This window comes from Falco punctatus, assembly GCF_963210335.1.
Source record: "Falco punctatus genome assembly, chromosome: 14".
NCBI classification, from domain to species: domain Eukaryota; kingdom Metazoa; phylum Chordata; class Aves; order Falconiformes; family Falconidae; genus Falco; species Falco punctatus.
The window spans coordinates 1,803,220-1,829,905 of NC_137594.1; the positions used below are offsets into that span (position 1 = coordinate 1,803,220).

At 58.1% G+C, this 26,686-nt stretch overlaps 1 protein-coding gene across 8 annotated transcripts; it reads right to left on the minus strand.

The window, feature by feature from the left end:
- Positions 1-74: 74 nt before the first annotated feature.
- Positions 75-26,672, minus strand: TANGO6 (transport and golgi organization 6 homolog). Of its 8 annotated transcripts, none has more exons than XM_080364801.1 (17): positions 25,840-26,672; positions 25,478-25,594; positions 23,843-23,993; positions 22,924-23,051; positions 22,241-22,403; positions 21,595-21,677; positions 17,795-17,907; positions 16,202-16,378; positions 14,831-14,957; positions 13,810-13,989; positions 10,077-10,211; positions 8,143-8,652; positions 7,890-7,947; positions 5,304-5,456; positions 2,456-2,607; positions 1,201-1,314; positions 75-473 (listed from the first exon to the last, which is right to left on the minus strand). In XM_080364801.1, the coding sequence occupies exons 1-17, from the start codon at positions 26,569-26,571 to the stop codon at positions 297-299; spliced, it is 3,270 nt and encodes a 1,089-aa protein (XP_080220927.1). In that variant the 5' UTR covers positions 26,572-26,672; the 3' UTR covers positions 75-296. The 8 variants fall into 8 exon arrangements, 6 of the variants coding, with proteins under 6 accessions (XP_080220927.1, XP_080220925.1, XP_080220929.1 ...); XM_080364799.1 differs by having other exon boundaries at positions 22,924-23,048; positions 25,840-26,607; XM_080364803.1 differs by lacking the exons at positions 75-473; positions 1,201-1,314 and having other exon boundaries at positions 2,467-2,607; positions 7,870-7,947; positions 25,840-26,608.
- Between the last annotated feature and the right edge of the window lie 14 nt (positions 26,673-26,686).

A 26,686-nucleotide genomic window follows, 5' to 3' on the forward strand; every position in this document is an offset into this window, starting at 1 on the left:
CCACAGGCTGGGACATGGCCACAATGGCACCCAGGAGCTTTGCGCAGCTCCCAGAGATGTCACAGGCACAAGGCTGAGCATGTCTCTTTTTTAATCCTCTGCCCCATCCCAGCGAGCCCACACCGCCCCGGCTGCAGGGAGCCTGGGGGTGGCTGCCCACCCTCCCCAGGCTGCGGTTTCCTCCCTGCTGGCACCTGCCGGCAGCGTCCTGAGGGCACAGCGAACCCTTCCCCTTGGGGAGCCGCTTGGCCCCGGTGCTGGAGCAGGAAGAGTTTATTTCTGCTGCCCCAGCCCCGCTATGGCAGCACCATGATCTTCTTCTCCAGTGTCTGTGCAGGGAAAAGGACCCTCCTCATCACCGCGTCCAGCTCCTCCAGCGCCAGCTGGGCATGCAGCACTGTTGCACCGTCAGGCTCAGCCACCACCACGTGCTTCAGCAGGCGGTAGAGATCCCGCAGGACGTCACGCAGCACCTGGGCAGAGTGGGCAGAAGTGTCAGCACCTGCCGGCATCTCACCTGCACCCGCAATAAGCCGAAACACAACCCTCTGCGTGCCCCAGCAGGCGCGGTGCTGCCCCTTCCACCAGCGCTGCCAGTGCCAGGACATGGCTGCACCACCAGCACCACCACGCTGCCCCAGGCATGAGCCCTGGCCCTCCTGTGACTCAGTTTCCTCACACGCCAGCAGCGCAGTCCAGCACAGCGGCACATTGCGGCATCCCTCCTGCGTGGGGGCATGAGGAGAAGCTGAGATCCCCGCTGTGGGGATTCCTGTGGGGAACTGGCCGTTTCCTCCACAGGAGCTGAGTTCCAACACGCTTGTTGCTGGGAAGTGGGGAGGGAGGCCACAGCTCACGGAAAAACTGGGCATTTCCAAGTCAAATCAGTGATGAACAACTCCTACAGTTCCCGACAGCTGGCACTGCCCCACGGCACGGCCAAGCAGCTCAGAAGGATGTCCCTGTGCAATGCCCTCTGCCCCGGGAAGGGTCCAGCACTGAGGGGGCCCTTTGGGGGGGGAGGCACCAGCTGAAGGTCCCGGTCCCACAGGACTTTCCCTGGAAGCTGCCTGGGAATGAGCCCTGCAGCCCGCACGGGGCAGGGGCTGTCCCCAGGGACCACTGTGCTGGTGCCTGGGGATGCCCAGGCGCCTGGCAGGGGCTGCCCCTGCCCTGGGGACAAGTGGGGAGATGACCCACCTCGGTGGCCTTCTCGCTGAGACCTCGCAGCAGCACCACCACCACATGCACAGCGGCTCTTCGTACCTCCGCCTTGGGGTCCGTCTTGGCGATGGCCGTCAAGCAGGAGGTGACCTGTGGGGAAAGGGCAGGGGGGCTGTCAGCAAGGTCAGGGGGACGTGGGGGACCCAGCAGAGTAGCCAGCCACGCTGTTGGGGATGTCCCTCGGTAGCCTGGGGTTGGAGGATGAGGATGGGACCCCCGCGCCCAGCCTGGGGCAGCCGCGCGTTCCCCTGCTAGCACCTAGCCCAGGGGATTTGCTTTTTGCGAGGCACAGGGCACTGAGCAGCCCTCCCTCTGGCAGGGGCCAAGCGGCACGCAGATGCCTTGGAAAGCTTTGTAAAAAAGCAGGCAAGAGTTGAAGGAACCTAATTAAACCCTCGGCAGTGACAGCCGGGAGAATTAGCAGAGCTAGCGCTTTCCCAAAATAGCAGCATGTGGTGCATTGGCATCTCATCAAACGCTCCCGGTACCCCACCGATGCCGAGCGGCTGTGAGCAGGGACTGGGGAAAGAAGCCCAAGTGCTGCATCCCTGAAGTCTCCTGACCTCCCTCCTGCTCCAGGAAGCATCCCATGGGGGCACAGACCCAGCAGCTCAAGGTCTGCCGGACCGTGACGCTAGTGGCTCCCAGCAAGCCCCCTCAAAACCCTCTGGGGAGAAGACCCCCGAGAGCTGGGCTCAGCACGCTGGGACCACAGCTCTGGTGGCTCCGGCAGCCGCATCTCACCAGGAGCCTGCAGCCAGGGCGAGGGCCAGGACCCTGCCAGCCATCAGCTGGGTGGTGATAACGGGAAGGGTAACAAGGTCTTGTTAAGCAGCAGGAGGTGCCTCCAGCAGGTACTAACTGTGCCCCAGGTCTCCTCCTGCCGTGGGATTGCCATGGGTGGAGCAGGCACCGCCGCCTGTTCCTTGGGCTATCGCTTCCCAGGATCGAACACGCCATATCTTTAGCTGATTATAAAGCTTTTAGCTCTAAAAATCAGGGCTAGAATTTCCTGTGTTTGCTTCAGGTCCAATGACTTTTATACTCCGCAATATCAGCAAATATCACTCATGTCCTTTATGGAAACCTCCAGGCTGTTGTGTTCCCAGCAGTGAGCATTCAGCAGCCCTGCAAGCCGCTAACGAACCACCCTCATTAACAAGCGATGGCCCCACACTCCCCAGGCAGGGAGCTGGGGAAGGGGCCAGCAGTGCCAGGACAGAGCTGGTACCTCCTGGAGGACGGAGCCCAGCTGGAAGCCGAGGCGCTGGCAGAGCTCGCCCAGGTTGGAGAGGCTGCTGGCCCGCAGCGTGCTGTCAGCGTCCCGTGTGCCCTGCAGGAAGGCTTGGATGAGCGGCTCCCGGTGCTTGAACACCATGTCCCCTGCAAGAGAGAGCAGAGTGGCATGTCACAGGCAAGGAAAAATTCCCAGCCCCTTCCTGCCAAAGCCCCGGCTCCGTCAGGAGCAGCTGGGTTGGGTCCCCCCCTTGCAGCACTGTGCAACAGCTGGGTGCAATATCTGGAGCACAGCTTGTGCCCAGCACAGGGACCCAGGCACAGCTCTGAGCAAGGCAGACAGAGCCTCAGCAGGGACCCGCCATGGTGCCAGAGACGAGAACACCACGGCACAGTCCCCCGGGGCGCCAGTAAACCCCAACGGCACACACCCCACAGCAAAGAGCTTTGTCTGGGGCTGTCCAGAACACCCCACATCTCCCCAGCTCCCAGGGGGCCGTTCAGAGGTGCCCACAGATACAGCACACAGAAACGAAGTGTGAAGCCCAAATTCTCACATAATTCAGCCGCACAACCCCCCATGCCAATTAGCACATGGCGGTGCCGCAGATGTGTGAGCCGCCTAATTAGCAGAGCCCGTGACCAGCATGCACAGTCACCCCGGCGCACGGTCCTCCCGTGCAAGCTGGATGGCTGGTGGCCATGCACCCCACGGCACGGGCACAGCTCCGGCGAGAGAGTGTGGGGCGGCACTCGCCTGGCAGTAATGGAGGAAAGGAAGCTCTGGCAGGCTTGCCAGCCCGTGAGCTCGGTGGTTTCCTGGTTCTCCCAAGTTCTGGAAGCTCTGAGGTGGGATGCAGGGCAGGAATAAGTTGTGGGGGCAGTGGAGGGACCCCATCACCCACTGCGGCGAGGGGCTGGGGACTGGCCCCTGCACCACTAGCATGCCAACAGCCTGGCAGCACCGGCTGTGTGCCAGGAGGGGACATACTGCATGTGATGGCCAAAGCTGGGTAGGAGCAGGAGAGGCAGCAGGCAGCCACGTCCTTCTGTAGGACCACCCTGTTGTAGCTTCACTCCTCCTACGTGGCCCTCCCTGCTACTAAAGGACGGTGCACTCAGAAGGGCAGGCACGGCTCCTGCACGGCACTGGGTGGGAGAGCTCAGGGCAGTGTGGTGAAGCCAAGGACGGCCACACCGCTTGGGAACACAGCCTGCTCCGTGCTTGCACCCCAGGAGTCAGTATGGCAGCCTGAGCAGTGCTGGATGGTCTGAGCATGATGCATCTCCTCTAAAGCCAACAGCACACCAGCCCTGTGCCAGACGGTCACAGAAAGAACATGAAGCGTTTCCCCTTCTGCAGCAAGCAAGGCACATGCTCCCTGATGAAGAAGGGAAGAGGTCTGCCGTGGCGCACCCAGAGCAGATTTCATGGGTTTGCAGCGAAAGCTAATCGGGTCGGTGGAAGGTCTCCATGAACCCCTGTGCGGTGCCTGGCCCTGCATTGCTGGATGCAGAGGAATGGCACTGCGTGCTCAGGATGGGGCTGCCACACATCTGGGATGGGGCTGCCGGGCACTTCCAGCCACGCTGCCCACACCAGGTGACAGGTGCCTGCTGCAAAATCCCCTCCTGAATAGGAAAAAGCCACTCCAGTGGGATGGCATGCAGGAGCAGGGGGCAGGTGGGAGGCATGGTGGTCCCCAGGCAGCAGGAGAGCTCTGAACCACGGCGGCACTGCTGCACAGAGCAAAGCATTTCTGGAAGTGCTGGATAAATCCTTGCTCTTAAATCCTGAAGCTTTGCAACAAAAACAACTTCATGCGATTTATTCTATAAATATGCAGGCGAGCTGGGACGTGCCAGAGTTGCTGCCTGCGGCAGAGGCACCATGGGGAGCGGGGAGAGCTGCAGCGGAGGCCGTGCCCACCGTCCCACTGCCAGCCGTGCCGCGGGCAGCTGCCGAGGGAACCCCAGCGCGGTGCAGCTGCAGCGCCAAGCAAGGCAAGGGCTGGACGCACGGACATCACCCAGGGGCCTGCAGAGACCAAAAGGCTCTGCCACTGCTCACACCACTTGCTGGAGCTCACGGGGAGATGATGGGATTGCTGGCCCGTAGGATGCCCTGTCCCCATCCCGGCAGCAGAGTGGCACAACCTGGCCCATGGAGCACTGGCCTCGGTGGGATGCCAGTCGAGCTCAGGGGTGCCACCATGCCAAGGGGATGTTACGGTGGTAGCCGTGCCCCGGAGGAGAGCTCCAGCAAGCTGGGTAGCCAGCATGTGCCACAGGCCCCAGGGGAGCCCCAGTCCTGGGTGGCCTGGGCTCTGCAGGAGGAGGTCTGCCCTGCCACGGCTGGCTGGGGAACAAAGCACCCAGCCGGTGACCAGGGACCCTCGCGCAGCTGCCCCGGCAGCAGGGACGTCGGCTGCTGCCTTCCCCCGCCGTGGAGAGCTCTGGCTGCACGCTCCCACTGGCCTGGCCTCTGCTGAGGAATAAGACACGGCGTTTTAGGACATGCCCCAACAGCGGCTGCCGGAAAGGCCTCATCCAGCTTTTACCCCTCAGCCCTGCGTGTCCGGGCGCTTCCCAGCAGCCTCCGAGCCCAGCGCTGCTGGCTGAGGGGACGGTGGGCTGCTGGCAGGGATCACTGCCTGCGCCCGCCTGCCGGCAAACCCCAGACCCCCCCATGGTGGGGTCTCACCTTTGGACAACAAAAAGCTCCGATGGGCTTTACCCCTCGGACCTGGTGGCACAGCAGAAAGCAGCGAGGGGCTGAGCGGTGCCACGGCTGCTGGCAGCGGCCAGCATCGCCACGCTCACGGACGCGGCTGCAGACTCACCCAGCGCCTGGATGACGCGCATCAGCACCTCGCCCAGCTTCATCCTGGTGACGGCAGCCATGGTGTCCTCCGTGCCCTGCGCCGGGCACCTGTACCGTGCCAGCAGGACAGGCAGGATCCGTTCCGGGTACTCGCTGGAGAGCAGGGCAACGCCTAGGGGGAGAGCAGAAGGAAAGTGGGGGTCAGGGCCAGCATGAGGATGGCACGTGCCACCACCCTGGGCAGAGGAACCAGGTCAGCGGCTGTGCCACCCTGACACCCTCAGTGCATCCATCGCCCATGGGACCCCCCGCACCACCCCAGTCCCATGGCACATCCCACAGCCCCTCTGCGCAAAGTTGCAGCACGGAGGCAGCCGAGCACTGGGCCTGGTTGGGTACCAAGCTGAAAAATAAATAATTTAGCAGCTGGCAGCAGGTGCCCACTAATTGCTGCTGGTTAATGTTCATTGACTGAGCGTTGACTCGGCATGCCAGCCGTCGGATGCTGCGGGGCTCGCCCCAGGCTGGCCCAGCATTGAGGCAGGCGGGTACTGCAGGTGATGCTTGGGTGCAGTGTCTGGTCACTGCTCCCAGCTCCTGGCCATCAGCCACAAGCTGCTGCTGCGTCCTTGTCCCCAGCAGGGCCCCACAGAACCCCTGGGTTTGCCTGCCTGGCCCAGGCTGGGAGCCAGAGCCCGAGTGTGCCCCGCACCTGCCATGTCTCCGTGGGGATGAAGAGGGGTGAGACCCCAGACATGGGATGCAGGCTGGGCTATGTCATGGGGCTGCGCTGGCTTTGCCATCCCTGTAGAGATGCAGGCTGGGGCCAAGCACCAGGCAGGGCTCTGGCAGCACCGGGCTCCCTGGGTGGCGGGTGCCTCTCCGATGGGGAAAGGCAGTTGCTCTCCAACGAAAGAGCGAGCAGCAGTGGTTGCCCTGGCAGTGCCAAGCGCTGAGTCACGGTGAGCCCCAGCTCCCCTGCCCCCCGGGAGCAGCCGCCTTCACCTCCAACCCCATTCCCCAGTTATCGGAGGGCGCCCAGTGTGGCTTACCCTCTGCAAGCCCGGGCACATCTGATGGGGCAGCCACCTCTCCTCGCCAGAGCCGGGCTCTGTGATAACCAGCAGTGCCACAAAAGCCAGCTGTGGTCCCAGCCCCAGCACAGCTGGCTGGAGGGCAGGCTCTGCCGATGCAGCAGGGAGCCCAGCCGGGGCAGTGGGGAGCCCACCTGGCACAGCTGCCAGCACCACGCATGGCACACCACAGCTACCGCTGCCAGCGCGGCATCAGCTGGGTGAGTCACCGCCGCAAGGAACCGCATCAGGGTTAATCACGACTGCAGCCAGGCTGTGAAACACGGAGGCAGCTGCACAGGGTGTATTAATCACCCCTGGATGGTTGAAGCGTTTGTGTTTCACCTGCAGGGCAAGGACAAGCCCGTCCCACTCAAGACCATACAGGCAGAGGGAAGCACGCTGCCTGATAAGCTCCTTTCCCGGCTGCTGCTGAAGGTTACGTCCCCAACGGCAGCCGGGGTCCTGGCAGCACCAGTATCGCTTTGGGCCATGGCAATGGCACCTCCCTTCCACGCAACCCAGTGTACCGTGACCTGCCGTTGCGGCCATTGCTCCAGATGCCCGTGCCATCCTGGGTGTGGAGGCACCTGCCTGCGAATCCCAACAGGCAGCTCGCTGCCATGGGGCTGTGCTGAGCGTGCTGGAGCAAGTGTGGACCCAAGGGTTTCCCGGGAAGTGGTGTGAGCGGCAGCCACACTTGGTGCCCCCAGCAGCAACTCGGCTGGGGAGGAGGGCAGCCAGCAGCAAGCAGAGTGGCAAGCTGCTCCCCTGCCAGCCTGCTGCCCTCCACCTCCCGCCTGCGGGGCCAGGATCAGCACCAGGGCTGGATGTGTGCCTGCCAGTGCTCTCCCCTCTCAGTGGGGCTAACAAGTTGTGAGGCCATGAATCGGTGAACCAACTTGGAAAATGCTTCCATGGTTCCACATCTGCACGGGTGGCTGGCACCGGTTGGTAGTTACCACCTTGGCCATGGGGATGGATGTGGCAGAGCCCTGAGGGAGCAACAGTGGGTCCCCACGGCCCCCACACCTCTGCCAGCCTCAGCTGAACAGATCAGCAATCCAAAATGTTGGCCAGTGCAGGGCCAGGGGGCCAGGGCTGTGCCCACACCATGCCAAAACAGCAGCCCCAGGCCGCTGACACAGACCTGGCACTGGGATGGTGACCAGATCCTGGGTGTCCTCCAGCCAGGGGATGCCCGAGGGTGAAGCTGCCCAGGGTGCCCTTGCCTCAGGCTCTGGCTCCACCAAGGAGGCACTTGTGGTCTGGGCAGATCAGCAGTTTGGTCAGAGGGTAAATGAACTCATTATCCACTGAGTAAGCACAGCTGGGAGACGAAGCCTGCTGGCTTTGGGAGCGCAGCGCAGAGCCCGCATGCAGCTCCAGACACAGTCTGGCAGAGCAGGAGATGCCGAGTCCCCAGTCCGGCTGCAGCTCCGCTGCTCTTTGCTCTCACTGCCCAAAGCCCCCCCAGCACAAAACCCTCTCCTACAAAGCAACAGCACTCACCTCAGCCAGGCATTGCTCACCTTGGATGGCTGAGAGGTAGACGAAGGCATCCTCGTGCTGCAAATTCTCCAGGAACACCTGCAAGGAAAGGGGGAGCACCATTGGCAGCAGCCCCACACCGGGCTGGCAGTGGCGCTCGCCTGGCGCCATCAGCCAACAGTGATGGCAAGGTCGGAGGGCACCGACAACACGGACTGTCCCCAGCCTGCCAGCATGCTCAGCCCCAGCTCTGCACCACGGCGCAGGACAGGGACCGCGGCAGGAGCCTGGTACCTGCAGGAGTTTCTCCTGAAGCTGAAGCGCTTCGGGATCCCGCTGTGTGATCAGGCTGGCGAGGTGGCGCAGGGCAGCTGCCCGCCCTGGGGGCTGGGGGTCGTATGCTGATACCAGGATCTCCTGGAGTCCGGCCGGAGCCGGGCTGTCGGCACAGGGGGCTGGAACGGGACCCACAGCACCAGGCTCGTGGCACATGCTCTGCTCTTTGCTCCTCTCCCTGGGAGCTGAGGGGCTGCTGCGGCTGTGCTGTGGCAGCGTCGGGCCACTCCCTGGGCCTGGGGGTCTGCCAGGGATGCCAGCAGGGCTCTGCATTCCCATCCCTGGCTTCTTCCCCAGCACGCCGTCAGCAGCGGCACCCACCGTCGCAGGCGAGAAGGCGCCGTGGGTGCAGATGGCGATGCGCAGGTCCGCGGCCAGCTCCTGGGTGAGGGGATCGGGGTAGGTGCGGGAGAGCTCCTCCAGCAACGGCACCAGCCGCTTCAGCACTGCAAAGTCACTGGATTGCAGCTGCAGGGGGGAGAGAAGCTGTGCTGGCACCACCACAATGGAGGGTCGCGCCCTGGATGCTCCTGGCAAGGCAGGCAGGTAGCCCAGGGGTGCGTGAGCCCCAGGGACCATTTTGTAGCCCCAGGGCAGCGCCAAGCTGGCCACCTTCCATCCCCACCACAAGAGCCAGGCTCCCGGCACCACAAGCTCCTCTTGACAGCCATGCCCCGTGGCCCCAGCGTTGATCCCAGCTGCGGCATCTTTGGCAGGACAGAAGCCGGCAGCAGCCACGACTGCATCAGCCTGGCCCCAGGGTGCTGTGGGAGAAGGTGGGAAGGACAAGGGCCCAAAGGAGAGCCGCGTCCATGCGGGATCCTCTCGCTCAGCATCACGGCTGTCAGGGACATCCCTCCCACCACCTTGCCAGCAGCGTGTGGGGTTTGCCTTCAGCCCTGCCTGGAAGGAAGCTCCAGGCAAGGCAGCTGCCATGGTCTGGAAGCTGCAGTGCCTGAGGAGATGTTCCTGCCCTACCCTGGATTTAACTCCTACAGCAAAATCTGGGCTGTAAGATCCGAAAACTGATGCTTTAGCAGAGATTTTGGGGAGCTTTTGGATGATTGCATAAAAACCTTGGCTATTGAAACCCAAACAGCTTTGCAGCTGCCTCCAAAACCTTCTGTGTTCAATTTGCCAAGTTAAGTTGTTCCCATTAACGCCAGAGCAGGAGCAGCGCTTGCCTGGGAGGGGGCCCATTAGAGCCACAAGACTCTGGTTTTAAGTTTTCTCCAACTAAATAATGTTCTTTTCCCAATGTTAGAAATTTAGCAATAGACACAATAAATTATCTTTTTCCATTAACGGTTGGATTTTCCTTTGGGCAAGTCTGGGAATGAAGCAACCCCGGCAGCTCAGTGATGTAAATGCAAGCTGGAGTGATTGCAGCGCGGTAATGAACATGCGGTTGCTCCCCGATGGCAGTTCAGCTGACGCCGTGTAACAGCGTAACGCAGCGATGTACCGCTTCTACAGAGGATTTGCAAGAATGGTACAGTGCACTCCGGGAAGATTGTTGCGCTCCGGAGATGGAGCCTGTGGATGTGTAAGGATGCAGAGGGTGCAGTGCTGGTATTTAAAGATGCCGTATGTGACTGCACTGCTCTGTCAGCACCTTCTCGAAGGAGATTTTGGATTATAAATTAATTAACCGATCTCTCGGGGGTGCCCTGCCAGGAGCAAACCCTCAGCCAGCGCCCCGGCACCACTCCAGGGGAAAAATAATATATAGATCGATATATTTACACAGACACATACAAGCTGGGACTGAAGAGTGACCCCAACCCAGGGAGCACGCTACCGGCTGCAGCACCCCTCGGTGCCTGGACGGTGCCCAGTCTCACCCCTCCCCACACCCAAGGCCGCTGAGCACCCCAGCTTCGCCCCCTCACCTGGACGGCTCCGCCCAGCACGGCGGCCACAAGCCCCATGGCCATGGCGAGGGTCTGCGCCTCCGCCGCGGCGCCGGGGCCCCGTGCCGAGCTGACGCAGGCTCGCTGCAGCGTGGCTGCCACGAACGCCTCCACCTGCCAGTGGAGAGCATGGGGAAGAACAGTTAGAAGGAGGGATCCCCAGGGTGGTCCCAGGCTGCCGCTGCCTGTCCCTGCCCACACCTCGGGGTACCCCCCGCGGCCGCACACTCTTTAGCTCTCGCTGTTTCTGCATCTATTTACTGAGCACAAGCCTCTCTCTAGTGCTATTTCGTACAAACCCTTTGTGTTGCCCTATTGTTGCCACCATCCCAACCTTCCCCCTCAGACCCATCTCAGTCACATTTCCAGCACCATCCCAGCTCCTCTGCCATCCCCCTGCTCAGGTGAGGGGGCTCAAGCAGCACCGGGGAGCCCCAGTTAGCTGTGGGACAGCTGGGGTGCTGGTGCAGCCCAGCTGGGGATGCACTGAGGATGCAGGTGGGAGCCTGGGCTCCTACTGCTGCTCTGAGGGTGCTGGAGCCCCCGAACCACTGCCCACTCTTCCAGCAGTAGCACAGACAGGCTGATTTCCCGGGATGGCAGACCCCCGCCCTGCACTGGGCTGTCTGAACTGGTGGGTAAGGGTTTTGGGAACAGGGCTTGGAGGGTGGCTGAGCCAGACAGCCCAGTCCATCAGCTGCCATGCTCCAGCACAGGCTGGGCAAGCTCACACTGCCTGTCTGCCGCAGCCACAGGACAAGGTGACAGTTCTTCTTGGCAGCAGAAGCCCCTGTGGGGGCTGCAGGAGCAGGGGTAGGCAGCCCAGCACCTTCCCTGCCTCCTCTGTCCCTGCTCCACCACTGCGGTGCTCTGGGACGGGAGCTGGGAAGGCAACCCAGATGGATCTGAGAGGGAAGACTGGGGTGGTGGCAACAACTGGGAAACTTGAAGGGTTCGTGTGAAACTGTGCTAGAGAAAGGCTTGGGCTTGGAAAATTGGAGTAGAGAACTGAAAAGAGAGCGAGAGCTAAAGAGCACATGGCTCTGAGAAGGCAGCGGGGCTGCAGCCAGCCAGCATGCAGCACTGCGGTGACAGCCAGACACCGAGCGAGCAGGGAACGAGCGTGGCTCAGACCCACTCCAACAAAAAGCACGCCTGCCTGCACGCCCCGCGAGCGCTGGGGCAGAGCACAGCCCCTTCCCTGCGCCTGCTGCTCCCAGCCCTTGCCCAGGACAGCTTCACAGGGCTCCAGCTCCTGTCCCACGGCTCCCCAGGGCCAGGCGCCATCTACCCACGCGCAGCTGATGCTTGAGCTGGGCCATTTACCACAAGTGTCACTCATTTCATGATTTTGTCACCATACTACTATTTTTTTTTTTCTCCTCCAAACCCCTACTGATCCAGGACTGGCTGGCATCTGCCTTCTTGACACAGACGTGTTCGACCCCACAGGCTTTCTGCCTTTCTAACAGACGCTGAAATCAGTGAGTTTATTTTCTCCACGCCTTTGCCAGCTGTGCTGGCACCGCATGGCTCAGGGCAAGCTCCCCGGCTGCAGTGGCACCCAGCCATGCTGGGATGGAGCTGGATCAGGGTCACTTCTACGTAACAGGCGTGTTGCAAAAAAGGAACTATTTTGCTCCTGCTTTGGAAAACACAGTATGAGGGCAACAAGGTACTATATTGCACCAAACCCCACATTTCCAGCCTCCAGGGCACAGGCACTGGGTGCAGGCAATGTTTCCTCATCAGCAGGAGAACTGATCCCTGCCAGCTTCATTAAGCACATCCCTACTGCAGGAAGGAGGGAGGCTGGCTGGGAGGGGCTGCGGAAAAGGCTTCGGTACCTTCTGGGCTGATTAGTCCAGAGAAGAAATGCCACCAAAGAGCAAGAAAGTAAAAACAAGTGTCAGAACACCTGCTCTCACAAAACAGTGACACACAAGCTGAATGGATTGAAATTATGTTTAATGCAAAAACTAGAATCATCACGAATAAATAATCAGTAGATAGCTACTGAGAAAAACAAAGAGTAAAAAAAAACCCAAAACCAATAACTAATCCAGAAGGGAAAAAAACCCACCTTAATCTGGAAGGGTAAAAAAGCTTGAAAAAAAAAAACACCGGGGCACATTTCTGTCTCATGCAGAAGGAAAACATCCTTGGGGTATCAAGGAAATCACATCAATCTCATGAAACTTGGTTGTGAGGGTGAGACAATGTAAATAAAATAAATTGCACAGCTGCGGGGGTCCACAGCTGCTGCCATTACTGGGGTCTGGCTTTGGGATGCCCCTGCTCCAACCCGATTAAGCACAAAGTCACATACCAGAGTGCCCACAGCAAGAACAAACACCCTGAAGGAACCTTGTGCTGCAGAACCTGCTTAAAATCAGCTCTGCTACTGCCTGTCCCAACCCGAGGGAGCCCTGCCTGAAATACAACCCCCAGGTGGAAGTATAATGGCTTTTTTGTCTGCGTTTCTTTTTATACGAGACTCATGACTGGACCCAGAAACCTGACAAAATCTTTCCCCGTTTCCCACCCTGACTTTCTGACCCAGGGAGTGGAGCCAGTCCCGTGTGGGTGGCTGCAATGGAGAGGCAGGTGAGGACAAAGCAGCGCTGGCTGCGGCTGCACCGGCGGGCGCTGCAGTGACACCGGCTGGGTCCCCTCTGTCGCTGCAGAGCGCACACAAAGACTCCTTTGTCCCAACAGAGAAAAGTGAGGAAACCTGTGCTAGCAGCGACTGCCTCTGCTTAAGCCAGTCAGTTAACTGGTATAACCAGGTCATGGAGTTAAAGCAAAAAAAAACAAAAAAACCAGGATAAGGAAGTTATGATCAGCCAGGGAACACCATGCTGCCCTCGGTGCCCAACAGCCTTCCCGACCTGGCACGGCGCAGGACAGTCAACCTGCTTCAGCGCTGCTGCACTGTGGGCTCAGGGCAGACAGCAGTGCTGTATTTTAACAATCCTTTCTGGTACCAGGTTCAAGAAGACCCAGTTTGTCTTTGAAATTACAATATTTAATAAATTCTGCAGCTGTGTATTCAGAAAACATGGAAAAGTGACAACCGTATAAGCACAGTTATGCCAAGCCTGATGACCGGACATACCACCCGGTGTGGGCACCCCAGCAGCAGAAACCAAAGAAAAGCCACAAATGGCCTGTTTGGGGACCAAAGAGCAACACCACAGCAGTGGTGTCGTGCGGTGTTTGTCCGGCTGGCAGCCCAGCCACCGCAGCTCCTGGAGGTGGCTACCGAGATGTGCCAGAAAAAACGGGCACCAATGCCATGGACAGGCAGCAAGCGCTCGCTTAAGAAGTCTGTCGGGTACAGATGTCTTTAAGCTTTGTTAAACTTGGGAATAAATTTTGCTTAAAATAAAGATGAGATGCTGCTAAGTCAGAGTTTTGATTAACACACAGACTACTCTCTTGGCTTTCAATACTCAACCATGGACACAAATATGGAGACGTCTGCTGGGCTGCTCCCTCCTGTCTCTGCAGCTGGCAGTCCCTCCTGCTGGCACTGCGTAGGATGGTGCCTTGTTGAGACACTTGCAACTGAATCAAACTGCTTTTCCTGTGGACGTTCTAGCTTTCTCCAGCTGTTTTTCAGCCATTGTCTCCTTAGAGCCCAGTGGCCCAGAGCTTGCTCTGCCACGCGCTCCAGCTGCCAATCCCCCAGGGCCTTGCCATGACCAACCTGAGCAACATCTGTGAACACGGTGTCTGAGACGCTCTCACACAGTGTGGCCACCAGCTGCAGGACCTGTAGCTTCCTCCTCTGCCCGGCATGGTACTGCTCCAGCTCCAGGAGACTCCTTCCAGGTTCCACATCCGAGTTCAAAGTCACCTCGTCCTCTGCAGCCACGTGAGTCAGCGCCTGCCAGGAAAGAAGCACAGGACACAGAGAGGCAACAGTTAAACAGTTAAACAGGCACTGGTGCCAGGAACACTGTGGTCACCACACCAGTGGTGCTAGGTACAGCAGACCTTTGCAAACCTCTGTCCCTATGGACACCGCACAGAACACTTCTCCTAGGGCCAACTGTCCTCTGGGCTGTGAGGCTCGCCGTTTCTGCTCGCAGCCCTGCTTTTGGCAGTGGCTGCTCACAAAGACACTCACAAAATACCCTCCCATCCCCTTTGCAGAGCTCATGCTGACTCCTCACGTGATCAGGACCTTCCACTCAGTACATCAAGGTCTCCGAGAGCTGCCCACAGCTCCTGGGTGTCCCACCTGTATCACAGCAGTATCCCTACACCCAGGATGCTGCAAACCCTGTGTGACTATGGGCTAGGGCTTCACCTGCCAGCAAGGGCACAGAAAGCACAGCCCAGACCAGGCAAGGACAGGAGGGAACTACAGGGGCTTTTTCATGATCAAAGGAAGCAGGTGCCAGGGCCCCTCTGCTAGAGCCAAGGAAGCAACAAGGATTACTCACAGCCTCAAACACACCATTAAACTTCAGGCATGCTCCTGTTGTCAAAAAAGCCTGGGGGAACAAGGGTTAATCTTTGCAGGGACCAGGGTTGCCTCGCTCTCCTAGGCATTGCTGCCCAACACATAGCAGGACTGCTCCACCGCATGCTGTACTCCGGCTCAGTGCTCCGGAGGCATGTACAGGCCGATCGGTCTCCCTTGCCATCTGCAATGCAGACCACCTGGCCCAGGGAAACCATTCCCACAGATGTGCCCCAACCAGAGACTTGCCTGCCCTCACCTTCAGACAGCAGATGAAGAAGTCTCCAGCTAGACCACTCTTCTGGCAGTGAGACAAGAGCTCCACCAAGTCCTCCACATGGCGCTGCTCGGAGGAAATCTTCTGGTAGAGGGCCTCATCTTCATCGCTGAAACAGATCACTGTGTCACAGCCACAGACATACCCAGACCCTCTCCAGGGCTGGCTCTAAACTACTCCACGGCAAGGTGAAATCGCACTTCTGCCTTCTCTTGGAAACTTTCCTTCACAGCACTACCACAAAGCAGAAGCCTGGAGGCAAACTATTGCTCAGTTCATTTGGTCTACGTACGTGATCATGCCCTCGGTTTATTAAGTAACATGCATTCATTAAAGGAGTAACATTAACAGAAACCATGAGTGCAAAACACATGTTTAATCCAGCCATCCTATGAAGAACAGGATTAGCGCTGGCTAATTCATGCAGTGGTCATAGCCATAAAAGTAGGACAGACCCAGGCAGAGCCAGGGCTGTTAAGGAGTAATTTGAAAGTACACCCAGTTTAACCAGCGCAGACCCCAGGGCAGACCTTCTTCTAATTCAGGTCAGGAATGGATTGAAATGAAACCAAAGCAAGTGTATTTGTATAGGGTTTCATTACAGGTGCACACAGCTCTGGGCACACCCACCCCATGGACACTCCTGGGCAGGAGCTGTGGGCTCTGCCTGCTCGATAGACTGCCCTGGGCTCCTACCTGCCAGCTAACAGCTACCCCTCTCGTTAAACCAAATGTCACACTGCTGAACAGTCCCGGTTTGCGTGGCTGGAGTCTAATGGCTGTAGTTTATTCCCCACATGCCACAGTCTGCCTCTACTTTTAGAGACCATCTGCAAGAGCAGGAGGGGAGTTGAGTCGCTGGCTCCGCGACACTGGCATTGCTAGAGCCCTCGCTGCGATGGTGCCACCTGTGCCCGAGGGATTCTACTCGCTCCACGCAGCGTGATCTGCCACGAGCCAGGCTCAGGCTGGAGGGTGGAAGTTAAATTTGAGGAGCACTAAGACTGACGAAGCACGTCCCATTCCCAGACACCTTGCAGGCAGGACTCAGGAAAAGCACGCAGGCAGAGCACACTAGTGCTCAGACAGAGCGTGCTGCTTTTTGGGCTGGGAGTTACGGCTCTGTGCCACGTACAGGGAACCCAGAGGCTGTGTGGAAGCATCGCCTGCCCGAGCTTGGCACAGACAGCTGGCTAGCTGGGGCGGTGGGGGGGATGAGGCTGTGGTGGGATGGCACCAGGAGCCCCACGCTCACCTGGGCTCTCCCTGCCAGGCATGCTGTGAAAAGCCCTATGTGCTGAATGACGCCTGGGGACCGCCCCCCACACCTGGCACTGCCCCAAAAGCACTCACCTGACGGTCTCTTCCACTGCAATGGTGGCACCACCCTCACTGCCCGCACAGAACCGGCACCGTGGGTGGAGGATGTGCACACTGCTGTTCAGCCCTGCAACGCCTTCCAGCACAGACAGCGACACATCTCGCTCTGACTTCTCTAGGAACCACAGCAGGATCTCCTGGCATGGGGAGCTGGCAAGGAAAGAGAAAGCAATTGGTGACCTTTCTCTGCCCGCTGCACCCCTCCCTGCACACCAGCACTACAATGAGACCACACGTCTCAGGGCAAAGGAAAAGACAAGAGTGCTCTGGAGTGACCACGGGCACTCCTTGGGATGTGCTGGCTGACAGCTCTGGCAGCTGAAGGCATTTGTGCCAGTTTATAATGGGATCAGCAGCGCATCCCGTCCTTCTGTGTTCCCAGATGGAAGGATTTTGGTCCTTCAAGATCTCAGCCCAGCAAGGAAGGCAGCACTCTGTCTGAACAGCATGTCTGTACAAGGACAGCCACTTCCACGCAGCCTCAGCACACCCTGCCTGGTGCTTCATGCCAATGTGACAAAGCACAGAGCTGTCAGCTGTGCCAAGGAAAGAGGAGGAAGGAGACGGGGAGCACTGTAAGGTGGCGTGGGAAATGCCAAGGAAAGATGCAGGTTAATGAGGTGGAGTAGCAGCGCTGTGCTGTGCCAGAGGTCTGGAAACCTGAACACTTCCAGGCAGCTGTGGTTTTAGTTACCCCTGCCAAATTCCTTTGCAAAGAGAGCAGTGACTCTGATCACCCAGCAGCAGTGTTAACTTGGCTTGTTCTACAAACTTGCCACAGCACTCACTACTCTTTGAAGTGATTAACGATCTCTTTAATAATAGCAGAGGCCGTGTCTACGCAGACCTTTTAGGGAAACCCTCCAGTACCCACATGCCAGCATCACCAAACTGTAAACCCACCAGGAGTGTATTTACTAGGCTGGCCCAAACACAGGGGAGCCCAGGGAAAGCCTGGGAAGAGAAAGGAGAGATGACAGCCAGCACCTGGTCACCACTGTCCCTGACACCACAACTGACACACGTGGTGCTTACCATCATAAGTCAGTTGCAGGGGGGGGCTGGGCACAGCATGAGGGACAGCTGCCAAGAGGCAGGTCCTGTATGTGTTGGAAGACAGTGATCTCAGATAGGAGAAGAATGATTTTCTATTTCCAAGAGCCAGTGCTCGAGTTGTTTTATTCAGTTTTTATCCTTTTTCTAGATCCCTTTGACACCCAGCCAGGTCCCAGCACCACCATTTCCATCCACAATCACAGTCCCTGGTCTAGGCAGGCACTACGAGTTAAACTGCACTCTCAAGGCTTCCACAGGGCATGCTTGCCTCTACACCGAACATTCTGGCTTCAGGGAAGACAAAAACTGCTTCCTCAGGCACAGATCATGCCAGTAAGGTTGTGTACCATGTGTACACCTGCAGTTACTGCCTACTCTGAACCAGAGCTCACGAGGATGAGAAAATTCGTCTCGGTTTCTGTACGTGCCCATATAGAGTATGTCCTTTGGAGGTGGGCAGAACAGAGAAGATGAAACCCTAGAAGAAGCTGTGCACAATCCTTCCCTTACCGTAAGTATGACACATTCTGCTTGGCAAAGGAATAGAGGGAAAAAACCACTCCCAGGACTGATTGTAAGGATTGCAGCAGCAGGCTCGAGCTGTCATTTCCAACCACATACACCTACGGAGAGAAGGGCAGAGGAAAGAGTCTCAAACACCTGCATGGAGCAGAGGGAAGGCAAAGGGAAGGACAGAAAGCATGTCTGTGTGCAGAATGGCTGCCACCAGAGAGGATGGCAGAGGGTTTTCAGCCTCGGTTTCTTTCAGTCTGGAGCCTGTTCTCCCTGATTATGCCATATTCTGTATTAAAAGCAGCCTTCAGCACCACCTTTCTCCTAGCATTTGCTTAACCACAGCAGGGCTCCAAGCTACAGGAACACTGCAGCCAGCTATTCAGGAAGTCTGCTGCTTAGGGGTAAGGTCTTGCATTACAGAGATGCAACAGGCACCTTTGAATTAGCAAATCTTTACGGAAATACTGCACCTAGAGCCAAATCTCAAATACAGAGATCAGTCCCCTAGCAGGACAGCTGGGCTGATGTGTGCCCAGTTAGGCTGCAAGGGCTCTGCAGACATTGCAGGGCCATGCACCTTCTTTCTGTCTCAGGCAGCAGCCTCCCAGATTACCCTCAATGCCCTCCATGAAATGAGCACACCCTTCCCAGGAAAGCCACTGTTACCAGCTCACTGCACACAAGTCCTACCTGCTGCCCACAGAGCACAAGAAAACCACTCACAGGAGTCTTATGACATTGTATTTCCTTTTGAATCCTTTTAAAGGAACTGTCCACAGCTAAAAGCCAGGTAGGATGCTTTCAAAGTCATAATGCTGGGAAAACTTGGTCTAGAAAATAGTTAAATACAAAGCCTTGTGCAGCTGGACTCAGGGTTTACTCAGGGTTGTTGTGTTCAGGTCCTCGTTTTAGCAGGCTCCATCTCCCCGCCATAGCTTTTAGCTTTGAAAAAAGCTGGGTACAGACAGCGGTGGTGAAGTCTTTTCAAAAGCTCTCCAAGGGACTTCCAACTGTGTCAGCTGACGAACTACCTGCTCGGAAGATGCCGCCCCTTCACACCAGGCACCAGGACACTCCCCACACCTCTGACCTCCACAGCTGGAGAGCAGTCACCTGCTCCAGGGCTGGAAGTGCCCTGGGGACAGACCAAAGAGCTCTTGCCTGCTCCAGGCAGTGTGACAACCCAGGTAGGAGGGAGATTGTCCTGATAAAGTTCTGCCCTGCTGTATTGATGCAAACAAACCTTTTTCCCCCGTGCTAATCCCTGTGGAGCCATTCTTCCTGACCAGAACCTTTTCTACACAAAGCCTCTCTGATGAAGCCCCAAGGACGGTTTCTCACTCAGCATCAAATGACACTTGCTAAGCAAGAAACCCCCACAAATCTGCAGGCTGGAGTCTCCATCACTAATCTGGCTGCTGTCAGGCCTCCAGCGCTATGTCATTAAGGAGGGATCCGCCCCAGACTCCCCCAGCACTCGCATTGTGAACAGCAGCCACAGAGCAGCCCTCCAGACTGGTCTCTGCCTGCCAGCTAGTTACAACAGATCATTACTACGCAAAATACTACAACAATCACAGCATTTAAGAGCTTAGCCTGCCTAGGGGCATGCCAGTGAGCAAGTCACCAGCTTCTTAAATTTTAATTCCTGGGCTGGAGGTGTCCTTCTTGGTTGGAACACAGCAGAAAGCTGGGCTGCTGTCAGGGCAGGCAGTGAAGCCTGCAGCACGGCACTGGTGATACTGGTGGGAACAGCAGAAAAAAGGAGCTACGAGGGAAGGTTTCCGAAGAGAGGCCTCCTCAAAAAGCCCTGTTCCTTCATAAGGAGCACAAGAATGTACCCCACCTCTTCCCCAAATGCCAGAGCCAAGACTGACACTCCCGAACACCCCACTTGTCGCTCCAAGGGACCCCTTGCAGGAAGGAGCTCTGCAGAAGGTGCTAAACCTGCACTGTCTTGCCCACAAGACGATTCCTCTAACACGGAAGGTCTGTTACTGGCAAAGCCAGAGCATTTCCCTGATGAAACCCGAGTTTCCTTCCATTTTCTGAGCTTCAGCAATCCCTCCTGCTTCGGCAGCCGGGCACACAGAGCAGCGCTGAAGCCCCACAGCTGCCTCCAGGTACTGTGCACCAAGAGCAGCTCCAGAGGAAGTAGCTGGACACCCAACAGCAGCTGAAGGACCACCCACCCACAGTGTTAAAATTTACTTCATGCACACAGAAACCCATGTGTCACACGGTTCAGCTCAGAATGGTCCCTGCAAAACAGGACACTCATTTTTCTTTACTTATTATCAATTTACTTTTACTTGTCCAACACAACTAGAGAGACTGTAATGCCTTTAGCCCCCAACAGAGATCAGCAGGGGAAGATGAACCACTGGGGACACCCCACAGGGACCAGCAGCAGTGTCCCCCCTCTTTTTGGGACACCTGAGGTGAGGACACAGCCACTAAGCATCTCCCCATGGTTGAGTTGCTTCCCACCCTCCTTTTCTCATACCTGCACGCTCTCTGCTTCCTAACAACAGCCACCAGCACAACTGCACCAGCTCTCCCACCTCTCCCTGTGGCTCTGTGAAGCCTCAGAGATCGCCTTCACTCTTTTTCACCCCAGTGACAGCTCACCAGCCTCAGAGCTGCACCGAATCTGCTCACTTCTTAGTGCCCACTGCAAATGCCTCACTGCCAGCTGGCTGCACAACCACCGAGCGACGAGCCAAGAGTCGCTGCCAAGCTGTACTCGCTGCAGGGCTGAGCGGTCCAGCACAGCCGGCTGCTTGCCGATACCTTGGTGCCCTCTTTTCCAGGTCACTCATTCAGAAGCATTTTGGCCCAACACAAGAGCTGGCTGCTGCCCATCCCTCCACAAGGGGTTAATACTGCAGGAGCTGTAGAAAGACTTCCAGCTCCAGCACCTTGACTCAGGCTGCCCTCTGCAGACCTCAGAGGCAGGGAGAGCAGCTCCTGGCAGGTTCTCCCTCCCACGAAGGTAACACCAGGCTCAGCATGAGCCAGATTATCCACACCCTACAGGAAGGAAACTGAGGCACTAAGAAGAGGGGGACCAGCAATAGCTTGGGAAGCAAGCTCAGGCATCCTCTGAAGATTCAGTACTTGCGGGATTCCCTACAATCCATCCTTCCCTCTGACCAGCTGCACAACTCTGACACTGGAAGGTGTGGCATCACTGGAAGGTGAGTGGAATCGTCTCAGACTGGGATCGACAGCCTGAGGCTACGTGTGCCAGCCCAGTGGTACTCCTGGCTAGGACCTCCTACTGGCCATGCTGCCTGCTCTACCATCACAGCCCAAGTCCTGAAGCTGCTCTGACAGCAAACCCAAATGCAACGAGCCTGTAGAAGCTGCACAATTTAGCAATGCTCGCAAAGTCTTGCTGCAGCTCACGGAGAAAGAGGATATGAAAGCACCATGGAGACTCCTGGCTACCAGCCCACTGCTCAGACTCTTCTTTGACACACCAGAAAGACACTGGGGAAAAAATAGTCAGCAAGAGCTCACTGCCATCTCACAGAACCTTTTGGGGTGAGAACACTTGAACTGGTTCGGGCTGTGCCTCTGGTATTCAGCATAAAGCTGCAATCCTGCCAGTGCAGTGCTGCACACGAGGTTATTCTGTGCAGCTCTTGGCCTCGCCTCAGCATCACGACTGCAGGACACAGATTTTTCTCATGGTCTAACACACACTGAACTGCTCAGAAAGGCTCAAGCCAGATCTTTCTTAAGAGTAGTCTTCTTGCTTGCTCTCAGGCCTGAATCAAACACGATACCTTGAGCACATCTTCCACACAGCTGCTGAGTTCTGCCTCTGTCACCAGCACGCTCCCTGCTGACAAATCTTCCACTGCTAGCTCTGAAAACAAAAGGCAGAAATATCAGCACCCCCAACATGCAGAGGAGCCTCCAGCAGAACAGCAATCCCCCCATGCCCAGCACCAGAAAGCACTTAGATAGTTCTCTTGCCTTCCCTCCATCAAGGCAGCATGGGAACCGAAAAGCCCTCGTTAGCTGTGCTAAATATCACTGCAGTGTTGTAAACTCCGCAAGGTTACAAGCAAATCAAAACAGACCACAACTTCTTGATGGATTATTCCCCAGAGAGCTGCTCGGTCAGCGTGGGGAACCGACGACTTCCATCCGGAAGCCCAGAACGAGACTGTCAGACTGGGAAAGTTTCCCAAAGAGCACATGGCAAAAGCCCCGCGACTTGGCTTTTACACTACAGTAATTTGACTCAAGTGCTAGGAAATATGGTGCACCCAGTCACACAGATATGCTCACAACTGACACAGCTGGGCTTGCACGCTCAGCGCCCAGCCACTGACCCACGAAAATTCTGATGGAAAGACAAAGATCGGTGAGAAGAGAAACTAGACTCTTTCCCCAGTCTAGGGCTCCGCAGAGACCAGCTGGTACCTGCTGTCTCAGAGCATCGCAGGAGCGGTGCCAACAAGGGCTGGAGCAGGTACTTCTGTGCCAGCTGAGGGTGCTCTTTCACCATGGTGAGCAGCGTCGTGGTGGCCACTCGCTGGAACTGGCGTGCTGTCAGCTTGTCCTGAATGTGCAGCAAGTCCAGAATCTGGAAGGCACATCCACGATAAAGGAACAAAGATCAGCAGTCCCTCAGAAGAGGGGCAGGCTGACACCTTGCAGCCAGCAGCAGAGTTTACAGAGCCTCCTCTATGCTGCTTTGCTGGACGATTGGCACAACATTCCACATATGGAAGGGCCGGTCTTCTTCCCGTACACGTTAACGCAGGATGCATTTCTGGGCTCAAACCAAGAGCCTGCACTACTCCTATAGCCAAAGGCTGGAAGCGAGAGCTCGACAGCAGAGAGCTCCCTGCAGCGCAGTGCTGAACAGCTCGTGCGATCAGGCAACGCCATCCAGCATTTCAATCAAATATGGAAAATTCAAGAGTAGGGTGGAAACACATCCCACTGCCAGAGCAGCAGAAAAACATCTCCATGTTGTCCTGGCTCAAGCCAGGTCACGCTCAAGCAGAAGTGACAGTACTCGGCACTCTCCAAGCTGGGAGCTGGCTCCACGTTCCCAGCCAGAGCCAGCGTGCCATGGGGAGGGGAAGAGAGGGACCTACCTGGGGGCATACCAGTCTGTAGTAGTCCTCGAGGGAAAGGCACTGCTGTGGGCAGGAAGCCAGGATCTTTGCAACCATGTCACATTTTCTCCAGTCCACAGCTGCTGCTTCAGCACCAGCGCCACCTGCTACACCAGCAGAAAGCCAAGATCAGCTCAGACTGACAGCAAACGACAGGACCAGTTTTGGCTGACGCCAGATGTTTCTGGCAAAAAACTGGATTTCTACCTTTTACTATTCTCTTTAAACCAAGCATCTTTCAGAAGACACCTTAACTTAATGATAGAAGGGGAAAAATTATTGTCCAAGACCTTTGATAACGGGAAATAACTTCTGCAAGAAGTACAAGAGAAAATGTGGAGGGAGGTCATGCTTGGACAGTGTCATCAGGTTGGTATTGGCTGGAGGAGGCTTTGGCACTAAAAACTGTAGGATTCAGCTTTTACAGAGCAACAGTTTCCCTCCATGGCAGGCAACAGAGAGCTGAGAAGCAAGACTGCCAAGCCCTGGAGAGGAACAGGTCTCACTCCACTCACGGCTCCCACCAAACTGGCACCCACACAGCTCCTCAGAACAAACTGCGCTCCGTACACACACAGGGTGCGACCCCATGGAGGCATAAACAGACTAAATGAGCTGAGAGGCTTTCAGTCTGGACCTCAAACGTGATGGTGTACTCGGAACCAAAGGCATGTACAGTTGAAGGCATTCACCATTTGGGAGTTCAGCGTAGCCAGAGGCAAAAGCTGAGCGAGTGTTACACAGCTTGGCCTGACAAAAGCTGTTTCCCATTTCAGTGCTCTGATGGCACTGTCTTTCCTGGGCCTCTCGTGGGATGAAACGTCTCAGACACATCATCACGGTCTCTTTTAATCTGCAATCCTGGAAGCCAATAGCAGCGTTAGAGCACCCTACTCACCGCCTGTTCCTTCCATGATGCCCCGAACCACAGACTGAACCCCGCTGGGTCTCATTAGCCTCTCAGAGAGCAGCTGACCACAAAGGCGTCGCAGCCACGCTGGAGCCCGCACAAGGGCCGGCTTTGTTTCTTCCCCAGGAGAGAGGGGACTCTGAAAGGAAACAAAGGAGCAGGGTAAGGAGAGTATCTGCACACTCCTGTGCAAACCCCCGCCAACAGGCAAACAGCCTGCACCCTGCCCTGCAGGACTTGAGACCAGACAGGAGCACAGGACAGGGAAACATTTTAAATAAATCGCTTCTTCATCCAGTGGCACGAAGCAAATTAGGGCGTCATGAGAGAGGCCAGCCTCCCCAGAAGCATCCCCTCGTGCAGAGTTTCCCTCCTTTAATTAAAGGCTCTCAGCGTCAGGCAGCAGCTCCCAATGCCGCATTACTAAAACAGTGCACAGGGGGCTTTGGGGACACGTTGGGTTTGATGCAGGTAAGGGGTCTGCAGCAGTGACCCCTGCCAGGACCCAGCACAAAGCCCTGGGCAATGGAGACAGCCCTGTGAGCCTGCAGGCTCGCTGGTCGAGCAAAGCAATCCCCCCCAGACAGTAAAAACAGCACAGCTGTCCAGAGGTTGCCAACCCACAAAATGAGCGATTCTAATGGAGGTGCTTGCTCAGACACCCTGAGGAGCAAGGCAGGCCAGCACCACCGCGCTGAGGGGGATAGAATAGAATAGAATATTTTCAGTTGGAGGGGACCCGCAATGATCATCTAGTCCAACAACCTGACCACTTCAGGGCTGACCCAAAGTTAAAATGTGTTATTAAGGGCATTGTCCAAGTATCAGCTTGGGACGTCAGCTTGGCTTTTGTTGAACAAGAAGTCTCCTGCTTTTGAGCAGAGGAACCATAGCACACACCGAGAGAACTGCCCTGCACAAGCAAGCCCCTTGCACAGACCCTCTGCAGCCTGTGCACATGGGACAGCCAGCTTCTGCCTGCTCAGGAATCGCGTGTGGCTCCAGCCAGAGGGTCTGTGTGCAGCACAGCCAGCAACCCAGCGGCACCTGCATGCGCACCAGCAGCTCCTCTTGCCCTGACCCCAAACCGTGACATGGCAAGTGGGCACGCACCCACCCACAGCACCTGCCTGGAGCCAGGACATGGTGCCTTCCCTAGGGACTTTCTAAAAACAACGCTAAGATTTCGCCGCCTCCTCCTCCCTGCTGCCATGAAGCAGCCTTTGAAACGGCCACCAACAGCAGCCAGTGCCGAGGCAGCACCACTTCGCCCCTTCAAGTGGAAAGGGGCAGGTTCTGGAAGAGAAGGCGCTTTGCTTGGCCAGGTGCAGCGGGTGTAACTACTGAGCCAAGGCAGCACGTGCCGCGGTGAGAGCCCCGGGTTCAGCCACACACCCCCGAACAGCGGGGCCCGCGCCGCTGCCGTGTGAGCAACATGCGCCCAAGCTGCTTCACTCGTGCACTCACACGGCGTTCCGGGATGGGGCTGCGGCACTAAACCAGTTTTTAGGGCTTAAGATTTCCAGGAGAGTGGCAACGGTACCCTCAGAGCATGGGAAGGCACAGCCCCAGCACCGTGAGCGGTACGTGCCCTGCACCGGGGATGGCCGTGCTGCCGAGTACCTGCTTGGGCCGGCCCTGCAGGACCAGCAGCTCCCGCACCGCCAGTGGCTGGTAGACACGGTCCAGGATGTCCCGCAGGGCCTCCCGGCACCATGCTCGCTCCGCTTCCGGAACACTCTGGAAAAACAAACCCCAGGGAGGTGAGGAGAGCGTGGCTGCTGGCACTGGACCCAATGGCGGGCCGGTGCCCCTCCAACCCCTCTTCCCTCGCACGGGGCCGGCAGCCGCAGGGCTTGGCACATGGCGCCCAGCATGGCCGCAGGCTCGGGCGAAGCTGGTGACCCCGACATGTTCCTGGTGGGGCTGGGTGCCTGTGCCGGCACCGGCCACACCGGGGGAGCGGGAGGAGGGGGCCCACGGACCTGGCTGTGGGCGGTGGGGCCGTGGCCCAGCAGGCAGAGGCTGGCGAGGAGGAGGCCGAGATGGCGGGCGAGGAGCGGGCTGCCCAGCGCGGGGTGCCGGGCCACCTCGGTCAAGGCGGTGGTGGCGGTGAGGAGCCGGGCCCCGCAGATGGCCGGCTGTACCGAGGGGGACGCGGGGGGGCCCGGGCGCTGCCCCACACCCGGTGGCAGGTAGGGCAGCAGGCCCAGGCCCACGGCGGCCCGCAGCGCCCGCGCCACCGACCGGCCCTGCGCCACGCTCAGCGTGTCGGCGCTGGGCGGCGGAGCGGCCCCGGGTCCGGGCCCGCGGGCGGCGGGGACGGCGGCGAGCGCGGCCAACCGCTCCCTGAGACACAGCAGCAGCGCCAGCAGCCCGCAGGCGACGGCCCAGCCCGGCTCGGCCTCCGCCGCCGCCCCGGCGGCCAGCGCGGGGCTCCGGGCCAGCACAGCATCGCGCAGGCCGCGCAGCGCCGCCCAGCCCGGCTCCCGCCGCAGCCTCTCCGCCAGCGCCGCCGCGTTGCTGCGCAGCGTCTCCGGCCGCAGCTCGGGGCCAGGCCCGGCCGCACCATCCCGCTCACCGGGCCCGGCGGGGGGCCGCAGCAGCAGCTCCAGCGCCTCTACCACCCGCTCCAGCTCCGTGCCCGTCTCCGGCCCCGCGCCGCCCGCCATCTTGGCGCCGCCGTGAAGGGGCGGGGCGCGGCTCTCCGCCGCCATCTTGGGGCGGTCGGGCAAGGGGCGTGGCAGCACCGCCTGCCGCCATCTTGGGCGGGGCGGGGCGGGGCGGGGCGCGGCGCGGCGCCATTCTTGGGGTCTGGCCCGAGGGCAGCGC

Bases quoted from the DNA above. Each gene is read 5' to 3' on its own strand.
- TANGO6 (XM_080364801.1), bottom strand. From the start codon at position 26,571: ATGGCGGCGGAGAGCCGCGCCCCGCCCCTTCACGGCGGCGCCAAGATG. The intron at 17,908-21,594 runs GTATCGTGTTTG...TTCTCTCCGTAG, and splicing joins GTGTGGAAGATGTGCTCAAG to GTGTATGTGGTTGGAAATGA. The intron at 14,958-16,201 runs GTGAGTGCTTTT...GATCTGTTTCAG, and splicing joins GCAGTGGAAGAGACCGTCAG to CGATGAAGATGAGGCCCTCT.